This window comes from Diadema antillarum, unplaced genomic scaffold (assembly GCF_040938485.1).
Source record: "Diadema antillarum isolate AM-2024a unplaced genomic scaffold, OU_Dant_1.0 seq00001603_RagTag, whole genome shotgun sequence".
Classification (NCBI taxonomy): domain Eukaryota; kingdom Metazoa; phylum Echinodermata; class Echinoidea; order Diadematoida; family Diadematidae; genus Diadema; species Diadema antillarum.
Genome location: NW_027272317.1, coordinates 47,709 through 64,964, shown reverse-complemented (window position 1 = coordinate 64,964; position 17,256 = coordinate 47,709). Strand labels below are relative to the sequence as shown.

At 36.0% G+C, this 17,256-nt stretch overlaps 1 protein-coding gene and 1 non-coding gene across 2 annotated transcripts; both read left to right on the top strand.

Moving 5' to 3' along the window:
* Window positions 1-244: 244 nt before the first annotated feature.
* Window positions 245-14,598, top strand: LOC139711020 (protein phosphatase 1 regulatory subunit 36-like). Its single transcript, XM_071622942.1, has 16 exons — window positions 245-370; window positions 687-754; window positions 2,394-2,477; window positions 3,902-4,035; window positions 5,371-5,437; window positions 6,349-6,447; window positions 7,092-7,232; window positions 7,685-7,727; window positions 8,832-8,914; window positions 9,399-9,542; window positions 10,717-10,746; window positions 11,207-11,296; window positions 13,087-13,149; window positions 13,599-13,703; window positions 14,178-14,221; window positions 14,531-14,598. Exons 1-16 carry the CDS (start codon window positions 341-343, stop codon window positions 14,596-14,598), a joined length of 1,293 nt encoding a protein of 430 aa, XP_071479043.1. The 5' UTR covers window positions 245-340.
* Window positions 841-913, top strand: Trnav-uac (transfer RNA valine (anticodon UAC)). Its single transcript has one exon. It is a non-coding gene; the product is annotated as a tRNA-Val (tRNA).
* Window positions 14,599-17,256: the final 2,658 nt, after the last annotated feature.

Here is a 17,256-nt window from a genome sequence, read left to right as displayed (position 1 = left end):
TCAAAAGTGGTATTGCTGAACAGCCTCTCGATTTTTACAGTGTATATGAAAACGAATGAAGTAAAAAACTGACTAGTGAGTACACACGCTGTCTGGTAAACGGAGCATCACAACAAAACTCCAGAACCGTAACCCCAGTACGTGTGTATCAAAGAGAATCTCTTTGGTGTGTATTAATTCCATCTCTCTGCATGCTGTACATCTTATCTGCCGCCCTCATCGATAAGACCTATACAGTCCCCATGACAACGTTTAGCGAAATTTTACTGCGAGTCGGTCACCTGTTGTGAGCATTCATCATTTTTTTCATGAACTGAGTATGTAGGAAAACAGGACGGAGATGGCAAAGACTGTTACAATATCTGATGACGTAAGTTCCAATTACAATGCTTGTTAATTAGTTTCATTTGTGAAGGTGTTATCTTTCATATTTGGCGTTCGGTTAGCTCACTGCAGCGCACCCGGCCCCGCTGCGACCGCAGTCGAGTTCAGCATCTGCTGCACGCCTGTCGATTGCATGTTAGTGCTCACTGTGCTGTGTGATGCACTATGCTACTCTCGCTGCGCGCTGCTGCTGCGAGCTGCGTCTTCTTCGTGATCGAAGTTGCCAATAGTGGAATAAATGTGTCTGTTCTCGTCACAAGCTCATATTATAGTTTCGTGAATTGTTTCATTGTTTATTTCAGGCATCAATCGCTGCCGCAGGCAAATGGTTCTGGAAGGAAGAAACCAACAGCTTGGAATTTCAACCAAGGTACTGTTTTGGGTCGATTATTCGTAGCGAAGGCGAACTTCTGTACTACGTATATATATCATGCAAGCATTGTGAGCGGCAGGAATGCCTTCGTGGTGTAGTGGTTATCACGTCTGCTTTACACGCAGAAGGTCCCCGGTTCGAACCCGGGCGAAGACATAAATGTTTTTGCCGTCATTTTATTTACATTTATAAGAAAGAAAAAAAAGGAAAAGAAAAAAAAAAAGATGTTCCGCAACATTAACAGTATTCTTAGAAAATTACCTCTCAATACTCGCCTGTGTGTTTATACTTTTGTACAGCAGTGCATTTAGAATTGAACATCCATAATTAAGAAGATTATTTATTTTCCTTTTTTTTTCTTTCAAAATAATGAAAACCAGGTTTAGCTAGTAGAATACTATAAAGTGATAGCCACGTATATGTAGTAATGATGAGGATAGCAATGATATTAGCAGTATGTAGCAGTACTAATAGCAATATAACTAGTACTGAATAGTAGAGATCTAGTAATAGTATAAATAATGACAAAATATTATCAAATACGCTCATTGCATGAGCGTATTTGATAGAAATGAATACTTCAAATATGAAATTGAATGACAAAACAATGAAATTGGCCGGGAAAACCTGTAGTAATGATGATAATGATACTATGCATAATAGTAACATGATTTATGAAAATTATGCAAGCAATAATTACATTCATATCACTATCAGTTATATTGATTTCATATTGTTCATGATATCAGTAGTGACTGTACAAGATTCTATGTTTTTATTCTATCTATGACTAACGTATAAGTTATTAAATTCCTAATAGTGAAATATCGGAATATGGATATATAGTATACGAGGCCAGATGTTGTTTAATTTTTTTTTTTTTTTTTTTTGCCTTTACAAGTTACATGTTTTACCCAGGATATGTGTGACATGAACTTCAGTTTCACCTACAATGCATTATATGTGGTTGAACCATGAGAGTGAGATTGTTTTAAAACATGGAAAGAAAAGGTAGATATCTGATTAAATGGAATTCATTTTTATGTGTTTCATTGCATTGCTGCACATTTTTTACATTGTTATAGTTACAATATAGAGGGACCCCAGATTGCTTCCAACTAATGTCATTCTGAATCATAAGAAAAGAACTTAAGTCTGACAGGTTCATTTTTCAGATTCATTGGATTTGAATCATTTGTTGCAAATAATACACAATTTCATGTCGTGTTGTATCTAATAATGACTCATTTCATTCAAGTCATACAGTTGTTATTATGGAATGGCTAATAGAAGATATCTTTATCATGCAATCATTTGATGTAGTAATGTCCATGGTATAGAAGAAGAAGAAGAAAGAAGAAGTATACAGGCCACTCCCATTATAATGAAGTCCTCGGGACTGGCAGCTTTCTTTCGTCATATATTTGAAAAACAAAAATACAGCCGAGCAGGCAGTTATTCAAAGATTTTAAGGGACCCCAGATTGCTTCCATTTTTCCATTTTTACAAGAATTTTGTGATAACCATGTTCATTATGGTAATAGTGCACTTATACAGATGTACCAACACTTTCACAGTGATTAATGTAGTTGCTGTTATGTTAGTTTTTTGCTTTCTTTCTATAATTCTGTGGCAGTGCAACACAGCCCATAGATCCAAAAGATAAGAAGAATCAGAGGAAGAAAACTCATGTGTTTGGAGATACAAGCAAGAAGGATAGGTAAGTACAATGTATAAAATATAACAAGGAGATTAGAGACTTATCTGTGGAACTTTTACAATGAGCTGTTGTCTCTTAAAGGTCCTGTTTACCTTTGGGAGCGGTGATTTAAAAAATGTTGAAGATATCACATTTGATGCATATGTGTAGGCCAGTTGTATCACAAAATTTTTTTAAAATAAAGTGTAAGATATGAGGAGATATCACAATTTTCTCACTAAACCATAACTGTAGACGGTTTAGTCTGAAAACATCTTTATCATAACTATTGTTCACATTTTGTACATTTAACAATACAGTGTACTTAACACCGATTATACTGGTTCAAATTTTTACATTGGTTGTTGATATTCCTGACTCACATTTTAGAACTCTTTTGAAGCTCTAATGCTGGGTTTTTGTATCATCCGCAAATGGTAAATTATGCCTTTAAAGTTCATTTGTCCCTTATGCAACCTTGAAAATCAGATTCCTTTCATAATTAAGCTGGTACATTGAGTGGTAGGTAATTCAGACCTTTCCTCAAAATAATAGAATTTGGAAACTTCCTGATGACAAAGGGGGAAACAGTACTGCAGATTTCAAGTGAATTTATGTGGACCTTGCAAAATTCAAACCATTTTTCTTGATACAAAAGGGGGATTTATTCTCAAGTGATATCAGGTTTGTTTTTCATTTCTTTTTAAAAATCTCTGTGGTGTCTTGCTGTAAGGTACAATTGTATCGTACACAATGTAGGGAGACATTATTCTTCAACCATGCAAAGTTTTGTGACATTTGCCTAAAGGATGTGTGACCTTAATACATAGTTTCTCAAGATTCTCTTTTGCAGGAGTGATTTTGCTGTAGGAAATATTGTGCTATATAAATAAAAGGATTGCTGCAGGTGGAAAGGACTTTACTGTCAGAGTACACAAAGAGTTATAAACTTCCAAAGATAGAGTAAGGTTTGACAGTGCCTGGTCTTTATTTGATCAAATGTCGGTTAACTAATATAAGATTAGAAGTTGACTTATGATTTGAAACAGGTGGAAATCGTATCTGGGGAAATAAAGGATCAATGATAATTCTGTGACTATTATAACCAAGAGTATGTTAATTGATGTGAGTGTCCCTTGTAAACATGATGGCACTTGAGAGTCATCTCTAACTTCCCAGAAGGGCAGGTGAACAAAAATATTTATAACAACATACCTGGTACTTGATTGAGAATGAAATTCAACATACAAACTATTAGTATGGATGTCTAAAAAAAAACAAAAAACAAACAAACAAACAAACAAAAAAACCCTTTCACGCCATAGTTAGAGCTGCTATATGAAAATTCAGTTCAGTGAGCCATACATACTAGATGTTTTCTGCTGTGGTTTTATGCACCATGAGTTGTTTGTTTTTATAATTCTTAAAATTCTCTCCAAATCCAGGGCAACACCAAACAAATTTGATGGGAAGGGTCAAGGAGGGACTAAAGGCATTCAGGGAGGCGGTATAGGAGCAAGGTCAGCCAGGTCCAACAAGGCAGAGAAGGAGACCTCGGTCACTTTGCAGAGAGTCAAATGTAAGTTTTAGCCAAACAAGTATAGTGATGGATGCACAGTGGGTGATTTCAGATTCGGTGCTAGTGCTAGTGCTAGTGCTATCTCAGCACTAGCACCGGCGATAAAACCGAACTTGAAATCACGTTGGTGTTGGGAGTTGACCTCAAAATTATGATGTATTTCTGTTTGCTGGTGCTGGGCTCGGTGTTGAATGTCGTCTGCTCAACCGAGCTCCGCCGTTTGTGTTAGCGATTTACGTTCTTTTTCCCTATTGACTAACACTAGCCCCTAGGGATTATCATTTTCATCATTTCAAGTTCGGTGCTGGTGTTAGCGTTGCCGTGCGAAACCTGCATTCACTTCCATTATAAGATGCACGTTTTACGTGCAAAGTCTAAATGCTAATGCAGTGGTCGCCCACGTAACGTACACAGACACTCTCAACATGGCTATATAAATCTGAGCCTAAGAGCAAAATTAAGGTAATTGTGATTTCAAGAAGAGATGAAATTTGTGGTATTTTAATCAGTCTTCCTCATTATGTGTCCAAAACTAAGCAGTCATGGCTGCATCTTTTAATATTTGCCTGTAGTTACGCGCGACAATTTTTTCGTTGCACAATTCTCGCAGACTGCGTGGTGGTGCTTTGCTAGCACCTCGGTGTTGGGATAGATAATTTTGATCGGTATCACTTCGTTAATCTGAGCGCCGGTGTTGGAGCTCGATTTAACGCAGTTATTTGGGAGCTAGCACTATAGCACTAGCACCAAACTTGAAATCACCCAGTATGTCTCACTGAATGGACTTATGAAGACTTCATGAAGTCCACAAAGTTTGCCAATGTCTCAACTGCATATGTTTTTTTTTTTTGCGGTTTTTTTTTACGTGAAAGTAGGAGATGGACAGTGGCCAAGTGTTCATATGAAATCTCTGATCCCAGAGGAACAGTGCTTATAGATTTGCTGTACTGTAATGTGTTGGCAAATTTTCACAATAATTTTTTTTTTCTCATTAGTAATAACTGGCAATGTGAATTGATTTTATTCCTTTTTGAGTCAATTAGATGTAAGTGTTCATCAGCCTTTCTGCCTGCTGTAAGAGATTTGTCAGCACTGACTTCTCATGCTCTTAGTTATCCTCCCTTTTCAAATCACAAAGTCAATACCATTGTTACAAAATAACTTACACTCTCTAATTCCTTCAAATTCTGCATTTCCTGAACTATGAGAGAAAAAAGCAGTGCATTTAATTAGAGTGATTGAGCAATGATAAATGAAATATATAATTCAATGCCTTTGTAGACATAATCATTGCTATCCGTTGATGTATAGCTATTATGTTCTGTTTTGTTTCAGCTGTTGCTCTCTTCATGTTAAATGAAGTGAATTTCCCAACTGACTCCTTTGAGATGTGCTTGTACGAGTAAGTATGGGAGCAGATTACAGTAACCTTGCTTGAACTGCAGATATTCTGTATAGATCCAAAGATCTGCCAAGCAGATTAGATATACTGTACATCTTAGATTTGTAATGATGTGGTATTGAAATGCAGAAAAACTTTAGAAAGTCAGTGTATGAGGAATTAAGACATTTCATTTGGTGATGTGCTTGCATATCTCTCATGATCATCCAATTTAGATTGTGCAGGCATAATGGAATAGAGTAAAATGATACCATTTCTCTATTTATCTGCTTTCAAGTACATTGTAGTGTGTTTTTCTAAAATTAGTGTACCGAATATATAGAATTTTTTTAGGCTCTCTTTTTTTAAAATTTTGCCTGTAATCCAAGTTTTGTGTTTCCCAAAAGTTTTCAAGATCCAAGATAATTCTGATTGTATTAGGTTTGTTTCTAAACTTCCATGCTTTTAGAAGTGTACATGGTGTGCGCATGCCTTACGGTAGGTTACCCCGCCAGTCTGTGTTGATTTAACAGTATGACTTTTAAGAATGAGACAAAATAAAGTTATAGTCTATCTGTGACTCTCTACTAAAAACTAAAAAACCGCTTTGCATTTGCAAATTGTGTGTATTGCGTGTGAGTCACTGTTTTCCAATTAAAAAAGTCACTGTATTCCAATTAAAAAAGTCACTGTATGAGAAGACATGGGTAATGTGCCTGCATAGTCTTTCGTATTGGATCCATTTAACTTGTGAAAACAAGTTGCCAAGTTGCATCATTTGCAAAAAAAAAAAAAGAGGATTTGTATTGCATTTGAGTCACTGTGTTTCAAGACTAGTATTTTTATTTAACATTTCCTCATTTCTACTGTTCGTTTTGTGATATTTTCCTCAAAGTCCAATACATAATCTTTTAATGCCTTTCTTTCATAAGGCTTGGACAATTTGATGAGTTCCTGATTGGTCTGCTGAACTATTTTGCCAGCTATTTTGACAAACTTACCTTGGAGAAGAAACCAAAGCAAATGACAACGTAAGTTTTTAAATGTGTTTCCATAGATCTTGGAAAAGTATCATTTGGATCATCATGTGCTTGTTAAAATAGCTCAAAATCAAATACTTTAGTGACCTTATTATATTATGCCATTACAGGTTCGATGCGAAGATGAAATTCATTGTCAAGTGCAAAGTGAATGAAAATGTAAAGAAGAGTTTGTTGCTCTGTCAGTGTGTTTATAGTTAAGTTTATCCAAAAACTAAGCCTTTTTACAGCAGGATTTTTATCATTGAAAATCCATGATGGTTATCTGTTATAAGGAAATTTCTCCTTATTTGTCTATCCATGCCGGTATCCCTTCAAATCACACATGTCTAAAGGATATGAGAGATAAACTTATGAGATGTAGGACCCTGCATCATTGCCAAGAATATGTTACAAATATTTGATAATAGTTTGGTGTTGCCCTTGGTTCTATAAAGAATTATGTATAATAGATTGTACCTAAGGTATAATCTTCAGATTTTGTTTTACATACACAGCGTAATTCAGTCCACTTTCCTACATTCTCTGTATTCGTAAAGAAATTATTATTACTGTACTACATGTATTTTTCAAATGTTGGTGGTATGCTTGCATATTTCATATGATTTATACGATTGCACTTTCTTGTGATGTAGGGAGCCAAGTGCTGCTGAGCAGGAGGCCATGGCAGAAATCACAGAGCGCATGGATGTTGCTAAGAGGCATCTTGCACAGAGCTACTGCATCCTCATCCTGGGATTGGGACTGCAGGAACATCATCACATGGGTAGTGGCAAGTATGTATATGAACCAGGGATCTAGTAGCATTGTGTCCAGTCTGTAGAATGTTGCTGTAAGGGATAATCTGTGTCCATATGATGATATCTTATGTAAAAAAATTAATTACATTATGATTCCATTGAAATAAATCCACAATCTTGAAGCAAAGCTATAAGAAATATAAAGCAGACAAATCAGCCATAACCCAAAGTTTATATTGATCTCGGGTGATGAAGATTTTGCCCATCAGTCAAGGTATCATCTCTGATAATAATAAAAATGTGTTGATTTGAAGTGTATATTGTTATACATGCTATTGCAGTCTTCCTCTATTAATGATGCGATCAAAATATTCAATATATTGCTGCATCATTTAGCATTCCTGTCGTGTACTGAGGCTAAAAGACATTATGAGTCATCCGATTCAACATTAAATAAAGTCTTACACACATTTCATCCCCATTTGCAGTAAAAGGCAGTCTTCAACATACAAAGACAGAGAGATATACGAGGTGAGTCATAGATGCTATAATTTTCTGTAGTCAGCTAATCAAAAATATACAGAATGTCAAAAAAAAAATTACAGTCAGACTGTTCGCATTGATAAAATATTCAAACAATCTAAGTGCTGTTTCAGGGTATGAAACTATAACTCATTATGTACATATTGCAGGAAACCCCATTCAATTTGGTTCAGTGGTCACGAAGAAATGTGGATCTTTGTAATACTGTACATGTAATGGGTCCATTTCTCCCAAGTTTAGCACTTGGATGCTCCTGGCATCCATATGAATGAAAACGTTTTGTTCACAACTAACAGGGCAACTAACAAATGAATTCAAATTCTGTGCATAACAGTACATCAATATGTGAGTATACAAATTTGTAGATATGTAAATATTGCTGTAATGATCATCTTGATGAAAACAAAAGAGACAAAGAAAACAAAAAGTCAAAAAGGAAGACCTCAATCCAGTCTTCAATGAGTTAACAGTTTCATGTCTTTCTTAATTATTCATTTTCACACCTCACTAATGTTTGCAAAACTCAGAAATTTGCATCCTTTTTGATGTAATTCATTTCTCATTTCTTTAGTTGAAATGAAACAAGTAGTCACTTTTTCAAGAGATTCTTGTCAGAGAACGCAGTGAACAAGTTGGTATTTGTAAGGTGTGCAATGAACAGAATGGATAAGGTGTCTCCTTTACAAAACTTAGAGGGAAGGGACTTCTGACGTGCTTTACAAAGATCCCCATTTGTCTGTGGCCACTGAAGCAAATCAAGTGGGGTTTCCTTCAGGATATAGTAATAAGTTAAGTTTCATACCCTAAAATTGCAGTTTGATTGATTCACTACTTTTAAGGTTATCATTGCAGAAAGTCCGATTGTAATTGAATTGATTGAATAATGATCTGACTGTATGTTATAATTCATTGTCATCATGGTGCTGTGTGCTCTTTAGGTGTCATTTGATGAGTAGTATTATTTTCTTGAATATTCTGTGTTCCAAGTTATTTGAATGAGGTAAATTTTCTGCAGGTGATAAGAAAATTTCATTCCACCATACCAGAGAAATGTTTGATTTTTTTTTCTTTGCTTATCCGACCTTTTTTCAGACATTGTACAAGTTCTGTGTTTATCTCGTCTGGCTGGTTTTCCGCAGAAAAGATCACGACCTCATTAACAAAGAACTCGGGAGGTGAGCTGATTTTACAACGTCACAAATTTATTGTCAAGCAATGTGAGGTGGATGTGATAATGGTGCAGGTTTTTTTTTTTCCTTTTAATGTGATGTTTTCTGTGTAGAATGATTTCTTTTTTCTAATCCTTTCAGAAGAACAATATCCTGTAGGCAGAGCTTAGATGTATCTTTAATTGAATCCATTATTTTATGCTTTCATCGATTTTATTGTTGTGTTTTTACTCTTACATTGGTTAATGTAAAAAATATGCAGATCATTTCTCCATTTCGATTTGATTTGACATATGCTTTTGAATAATTTCTCTTCAGGATGATGTGACTTTTGAAATATCAGTGTTCATGCCATTACTTCTACGAATCTACATTTTGGTCCTGTGTTTGTTTTGCTTTTATGTCTTATTTTCTAGAATATTTCTTGAATACATAGACGCATTTAACCATTAACGTTTCTATTATTTTCTCTCCCCATGTGACGAACTAGGGTATTGCGGTCAGATGTCTTCAACCCAGCACTGAGGATAAAGAATTCCCCCGAGGAAGACAATGATAATGATGAGGAATTGGCCAGGGACATGTTCACATTCACCCCAAGCATCACTCCAGCAGAAAGGAGGAGAATCAACAGGTATCAAAGTGGCTATTTATTACATTATGTGATGAAGGTCAGTGGATGCTGTGTGCTTGTGTACGAGTGTGTATGAATGCCTTCAAATGTGGACAACTGAATCAGAAAGTATGCTTTGTTAGTTGATGGCATATGTACACTCGATGAAAGGTACTTTCATTTGATGAATCTCGAAGCGAAGCATGAATCGGAAGTTTTCTGTCAGTCAATGTCACACATTGGCTTGTTGTTTGCAGGCTTCATTTTACAAATGGCATTCAGATGCGCAAAGTCAAAAGTGTTTGGTAAAAGTGTGTAGATGTTTCTATGCACAATTGAATGTTACCTCTGAAGTGGTACATCTTTAAAGGCGGATACCTATATAAAATCTTAGTACATGATCACAATACTGAAATTCCTTTTAAACACTATATACACACTCACACATAAAAGAGAACAAAAACAAAATAAAAACTAGACAAAATGTGACCATCAGTGCTTATAGTGGAGATGAGGTTTGGGCTTTTAACTTTTTGCAAGATACCAAGAAACCACTTATGGAATATTACAGAGCAAGCCATTGTAAGAGGAATTCAAAGTTTATAATATGATGAAAATCGTTTTCGGAATGGCTGAGACATCCCCCAAAACAAAGTAAAACAAAGCGATTAATAAAAGGCGGGTCTCACCTTTTATTAGAATCGCTCTGTTTTGAATACCTCAGCCATTCAAAATAAAACTAATTTTCATCAAATAAACATTGAATTCCCCTTAGAATTATATCCCCTTTTGGCATTTCATAAGAAGTTTCTCATTATCTCACACACACACACACACACACACACACACAAATGCTATATAGAAACCTGAAGTTAGGTCTCAACCAAAAATAAACCAGCTTTAACTGAATACATATCTTAGTTCAGAATAATTTGATGTTATTAAGCTTTCCGTCAAATTCCGTGAAACTTTATATATTTTTTCAAAAAGAGGAAAATGGCAGAAGTAGTGCACTATGTAGTTTGTGCACATTTACTGATGTATTTCTTAACTAGTGTCTATCATATTATATGTATATTGTCTGTGTTAAATTTAAGTTGATTATGCTGCACCTGATCAGAATGTTAACCTCTGTTTGTATAGGCCAGAGAATGTTGAAGTAAACTAACTTGATGACTTTGTATTTCTTCAACAGAGACAGGCCCTCAATTACAAGCATAGTCAAGTAAGTGATCAACAACCTTTCAACAGTCTGTCATATGATGATGTTGTGGAATTGTTTTGAAATGACATGAAATGAAATATAAATGTAACTTATCAAGACAGTCTTGCAGAAGTTCTTTACCAAGATTTATTCCTGGGGTTTTTTTTCATCAGATTCTATATGATATGATAGTAACATGAAGAATATTTATTGCGAGATGTGTGCCTGCTTTTTGAGAAGTTTTTCAAACTTGGCATTGTTTCTTTATTACTTATGTGTAGCAACTTCTCTTACTGCATTGAATATATTTGGCATAAAGAATTTGGTATACCTGAAATAGCAGTTTGACTGGCATGCTATCATGCAAATAGATTAAAGTGTAGAGCGAAATTTCAGATGTATGATGGGATATCATATGCAGGTTCTTTCCATTCATGTGTTAATGCTGCAGTGTTGTGAATTTTACTCATATATGTTTCAGAACCAGGTCTCCAGTGCTGAAATCCGTACTGCCTACACCCAAGGAGGCAAATGAGTGGTTGTTTGGGAAGCTGACACTAGATTCCTCAGGGTGAGTAACAGAAAGACTGTAATGGAAAGTAACAGTGTACTTCTTGTCAAATGAAACGGTCTAAGATTGAATAAGAAATATCACAAAACAACATATGAAGGAAACAAGGCAAGTGCCATAATGTGTCTCGCCAATTCACGTACAAGAAATTGTACGTGAATGGGATATAACGGATGAAAAAAGAGATATAACAGATAAAAAGAGATATAAAGGAGTAAAAAACTTTTGATCCATAGGTCCGTTTGTTACCAAACTGGGATGGTACATGGAAAATAACTTTTGATCCATAGGTCCGTTTGTTACCAAACTTGGATGGTAGATGTCCCTTGGGGAGTGGATGGTCACCACAAGGGCAAAGGTCACAGGCAGGGGTCAACAAACTTTTAGAGCCCAATGTTAAGTTTTTATGGCGCGTTTCTATTATGGGTCATAACTTTTGATCCACTCCATTTGTGACCAAACTTGGATGGTAGATGTCTCTTTGGGAGTGGATGGTCACCACAAGGTCAAAGGTCACAAGCATGGGTCAACAAACTTTTAGAGCCCAATGTTAAGTTTTTATGGCACGTTTCTATTATGGGTCATAACTGTTGATCCATAGGTCTGTTTGTTACCAAACTTGGATGGTAGATGTCCCTTGAGGAGTGGATGATCACCACAAGGTCAAAGGTCACAGGCAGGGGTCAACAAACTTTTAGACCCCAATGTTAAGTTTTCATGGCGCGTTTCTATTATGGGTCATAACTTTTGATCCATAACTCCATTTGTGACTAAACTTGGATGGTAGATGTCCCTTGGGGAGTGGATGGTCACCACAAGGTCAATGGTCACAAGCATGGGTCAACGAACTTTTAGAGCCCAATGTTAAGTGTTAATGGCGCGTTTCTAGTATGGGTCATAACTTTTGATCCATAGGTCCGTTTGATCCAAAATTGGATGGTAGATGTCTCTTGGGGAGTGGATGGTCACCACAAGGTCAAAGGTCACAGGCATGGGTCAACGAACTTTAAGGGCTCAATGTTAAGTTTTTATGGCACGTTTCTTTTTTGTCATAAGTTTTTACTCCTTTATATCTCTTTTTATCTGTTATATCTCTTTTTTTATCCGTTATATCCCATTCGCGTACAATTTCTTGTACGTGAATGGGCGAGACACATTATGGCACTTGCCTTGTTTCCTTCATATGTTGTTTTGTGATATTTCTTATTCAATCTTAGACTGAACAATTAAGTGTGAAGCATCCTGATGTGTGACAAAAGTTGAAATTATGGATTTTTATTTTGTTATTTTGTTATTTTTTTTGGGGGGGGGTTGGTGTGGGTTTGTAGATGTCATTTCTGTCACAAAATGCAGATATCGTCGGTTGAGAATGATAAGGGCGTTAAGTTCTCACAAAACCCATAGTGTTCGAGACAACTTAACGCCCTTCTCATTCTCAACAGACGATATGATGCCTGGTCTTGGGAGAAAACCACTTGGGAGTACTAGAATTGTCATGACTGAATGAATTTTTGCTAACCTCCTCTGTCACATCTGCATACTCTACCTTTGGATGCAGTGAAGTGATTTTTAAGACACTTTGTACAATTGTCATCCCCCTCCCCCCTCCCCTCCTCCCACCCCTTCATCATTCAAGTCTCATAAAACAGAGTACCACTTTTGCAGTTATGTGCAGTGCTCATGCTGTGCAAAATGTTCCTTCTTTTTCCATCTGGATATGATTCAGATAGAAGCAAGTCTCAAAGAAATGTTACCATAACATTAATCTCTTGTCTTGCTTGTTTGTGCAGAAACCAATCAGTGCCAGCAGAATCACTTCAACCCAGGGGCAAACCAGCATTTTTCAAGAAAAAGTAAGTGAAAATAATTTAGATGACATATCTTCATACATTTTAAAAAAGCCATACTGATCTGTCTGTCATTTCCTTGCGGGATGTTGACTGTGTATACTGCTGCACAAGTATGCATCCCACTTTTTGATCTTTGCATTTTCAATGCTAAACAAGAGAGAGAGAGGGAGAGAGAGAGAGAGAGAGAGAGAGAGAGAGAGAGATTGTTGACTTTTTGTTGCATTCTTATTATATCTTTATATTATTAGGAATTGCACATATAGACCATGAAGACTTTGTAGAAATAGGAATGGGAATGCCCAAACTTTGTTTGTCAAAAATGCAGCGATGAAAAGGGAGGAAGAGATAGTTCTGAAAAGAAAACAAAGTGCATCAGTGATTATGCATCGTTATGGGGATAACGCTTTTATTGATGATTGATTTCATTTTGCCGGTCTCATTTCATCTTGCAGTATCGGCATCATTGGAGAGCCACTGAACCAGTTCAACCCTCAGACGCTTGCCCCCGTTGGGTCCGAGCAAGATGAGGAGGCAGAAGAGGATCAGTCAAAGCGGGAGTGAGTATAGATAGTATCCTCTCGTGGCAGAAAGCTAAAACTTGCCACACTTCTCAGTGCACTGCAGCACAAGGGTGCATATAGGTACCTCTCATGCAACCAAAATATCTGGAATTCCATACAGTGATTGGTTCTGTTGAATTTTGTGTAGCAAGAATGTATGAAAGACAATGCATAAGGAGTTCTGATAACATCTGTGATTACTATCTGTGTAAATACTAATGATCACAGTGGTTCTTTGCAAATTTTAATGCTGTGCTTTGTTTGAGCTGAAAAATAAGCTATGCACATAGAAATGTATAGGTGAGATTATTTTCAAAGTGTGATTACATTATCTAGTCAAACACTAGAGTGTATTGACTCAATAATATTAGTATGTCAGTTGAGAGCAAGCCTGCAACATCTGTTTCTTACAGCTTACACACAAAATATGACAAATTTCTGGGTTTGTCTTGTCTTTTATTATTATTACAGTGCTGGTTTTGCTGGTACACCAACGAAGACGACGCCTTTGCAAGGTGGGTATAGTAATAAATTGCTCCAGCCAGAGTAGCTTGGTAAAATAATTTCTGTGTTGATAGAAAGTGGCTCAACATTGTTCATGATGGCTGATTCCACTAGTTATAATACTGTATTGTTCGAGTGAGCAAAATTACAGCAAATTACCAAATTTTGTAGCGAGACTATATGCACTGAAAGTTATGAGCATAAGTAAATGTACTGTTATGTGGGCCTCCTCCTTCTGTTGTTCTTTTTTTTTTTTAATTGTGGTCCAGAGAGTGTTTCCCGTCAATTTATCGGTATATCTCTCTTTTATATTTTTATAGCTGGAGTGAGCCGGCAGCTGACCTCTGTTTCTCAAGCCACAGATGTCTTTTCAGATGATGAAGACTAGAAGATATTATTACCTGAACTCCTGTTGTTGAACCACTCAATTGAAGCAGTCCTATTCTTCAGGCAAAAGATGCCTTTGTGCTTTCAAACTGATATAAGATGTTTTTGATGCCATACTAATTGTGAAGTGTTGTCTTGTCATCTTTTTGAAAGTGTTTTTTTTTTTTCATCACCCCCCCCCCCCCCCCCCCCAATAAAAAGGCAAACAAAAACTACTGCAAGAATTTGAGTTAACAAAAGCATTAATCTGAAAGATTCCTCTTCTCCTATGGTACTGGAAATCTCACTAAATTTAAGTTTTATTTACTCCTGTTCGCAGCAAGTCGTTGTGTGGACTTCCTAATCTACTGAGCTTAGTTATTAGTCTGGTTTATACATCTCAATGATAAATATTTGTACTATACTATTTTGTAAAGCACATCTTGTGTAAATTTCTACTGAGTCAGTTATCCATGGCACCAGTGACGATGAGTCAAAGTATTTTTTTTTTTTGTCTTTGATGAACTTCCATCCTTGCCAGATAGCCAAATAGAATTGTAAATTAACAAGAAGCAATTTCAATTCAGTGTCACAAACTACATACTACTACTACAAACTACAGTGTAGCGCAATGAAAATAATTTTAACTGCAATTGGTCACAACTTCAGGGGACTTCAAGCCTTGTCCCAAATCCATGCATGGATAAAAAGGGAAATTTCTATTTCTCTCTTTGAGTGCCATGGCACATGCAGTTTCTACAGTGAACTATGATTGTTTAACATTTCTTACTGTTTTGGCAAGAAGCATCAAGAACATAATCATTAACTTGTTCTTATAGTAGTTCTTTGTATACCGTCACACCTTCCCACTGAGGCTGTCTTCTTCAGAGTGCATCTGGCATAAGTGAAACTTGTAGTCCTGAGATTTTGTGCCAACTGTGGTAGAAATTTGAATGAATGAAAGATAGCGCATATATTGTTAGTTTAGTTTGAAAAACAGTCCGAGAGAAGACAGATGTTCTAATTTTGTCACCATTTCATGGACCTGAAAGGAAAGAGCATAAACGGGAGTGAGGTTTGTGGCACTTTTTACAGTTGGAAATCAATATGCTGTCTCAGTTTGTGATGAAAACAAAATTTTTGTCTACAGTAAAACACTTATATAAAAATTTCAAGACATTATTTTTATTTATTTTTTTTTTTTTTGGTTAGCTCTCTGAGAAATGTCCAGCTTTCATTTAAATATCACATCGTGGCTGAGTTCTGTCAGATGTGGTGTCTCTTGTGTTAGGCACACATTCAAATGCACACAGCAAAATTATTTAGCACACAACTTCCTTCTCTTTTTTTTTTCAGAAATACACACATATTTGTTGTGTGAGTTTGGATACATGCATTGAAATTCATTCTTTGCTTGTCCATGTTGGGGCTACTCTTATGCTTAGCTCACCATCAAAGTCTAATGCATTTTTCTAATTTAAGTCGACATAGTGTACTATTTCTGTAGCTACGATGTTATATGTATGATAATCATTGTATATGTTCAAATAAGATGTAATTTATTTTCAGTTATATGGATTAAATATGCAGAAATAAAATCAAATTTTAAGAAATGTATCCTACAAATAATTCACAAGACATTTCTTTGTTTTTGTAGCAATTTGTACCTATGTGTCTATCTACTTTTGAGTCAATCTATCTATCTGTCAATCTATATTTTTACATAAAAATGTATGTGCATGGAGATGTTACAAATGTGAATTTAACTGTCAGTAATACTTTCTCTCATCTGTCCCTCTCAAATATGATTAACACATCGGCACATGTGAAAACAAACAAAACACAGACCCACATAAACCTTGTCATTTGAAATTGCTGTTGTATAACTGCAATACTTTGTATTAATCTCGCATGGACTGGTGTGACAGGATCAGCAATTACTATAATTATCACAATGAAATTGACAAGCGAATAAAGACCATGTGTCACTAATTCGTTATTTAATTATCATTTAATTTTCTGGGCCAATACCAATGGGAAGTTTCTTTTTTTAACTCAGTGGCAACTATTGACTGCTGTTTGGATACAATGGAAGAAAGTGTCGAAGGGTTAAATGCCCTCCCTGCCTGATCCAGCTCCCCCCCCCCATACTTTGTCTGAAAGCAACATTTGAAATGAGAATGCCATGCAACTTACCAGAAATCAACCCCAGGTTGCTAGCTCAGCAATGTGAATTTTTCCAAGATTTTGAAATTCCCCTCGCTTTTTATCATAATTATCTTTCATTCTAAATTTTGCAATTGCTTTTAATTTGTCTTTACTCTCTAATGTATCACTTCTCTGCAACCCAGCAGTACCGTATGTTTGAAAAAAAAAAAGAACTTTCAAATGACTTGCGAACTCAATACATCTCAAGACCAGTCGATATGAACATAAATAATTGTGATTACAATAGTGCTGCCATCTCCAGATTCAATACTCAAACCAGTACATGTCTACTGGAAAAGACGCATCCAGGAACATACTCACTTGGGCGTAATTATGAATGTATCTTCATCTTGACATATGCAATTGAAAACATTGACAATGATTTGCAATGAATGGGTACATATGTACACACAGTGGGTGCCTTACAAACTGCTATGGTTCAATGAAAGCTGTCTTGACACCTATTATTGTT

Bases quoted from the DNA above. Each gene is read 5' to 3' on its own strand.
- LOC139711020 (XM_071622942.1), top strand. From the start codon at position 341: ATGGCAAAGACTGTTACAATATCTGATGAC. The intron at 371-686 runs GTAAGTTCCAAT...TGTTTATTTCAG, and splicing joins CTGTTACAATATCTGATGAC to GCATCAATCGCTGCCGCAGG. The intron at 13,704-14,177 runs GTGAGTATAGAT...TTATTATTACAG, and splicing joins GAGGATCAGTCAAAGCGGGA to TGCTGGTTTTGCTGGTACAC.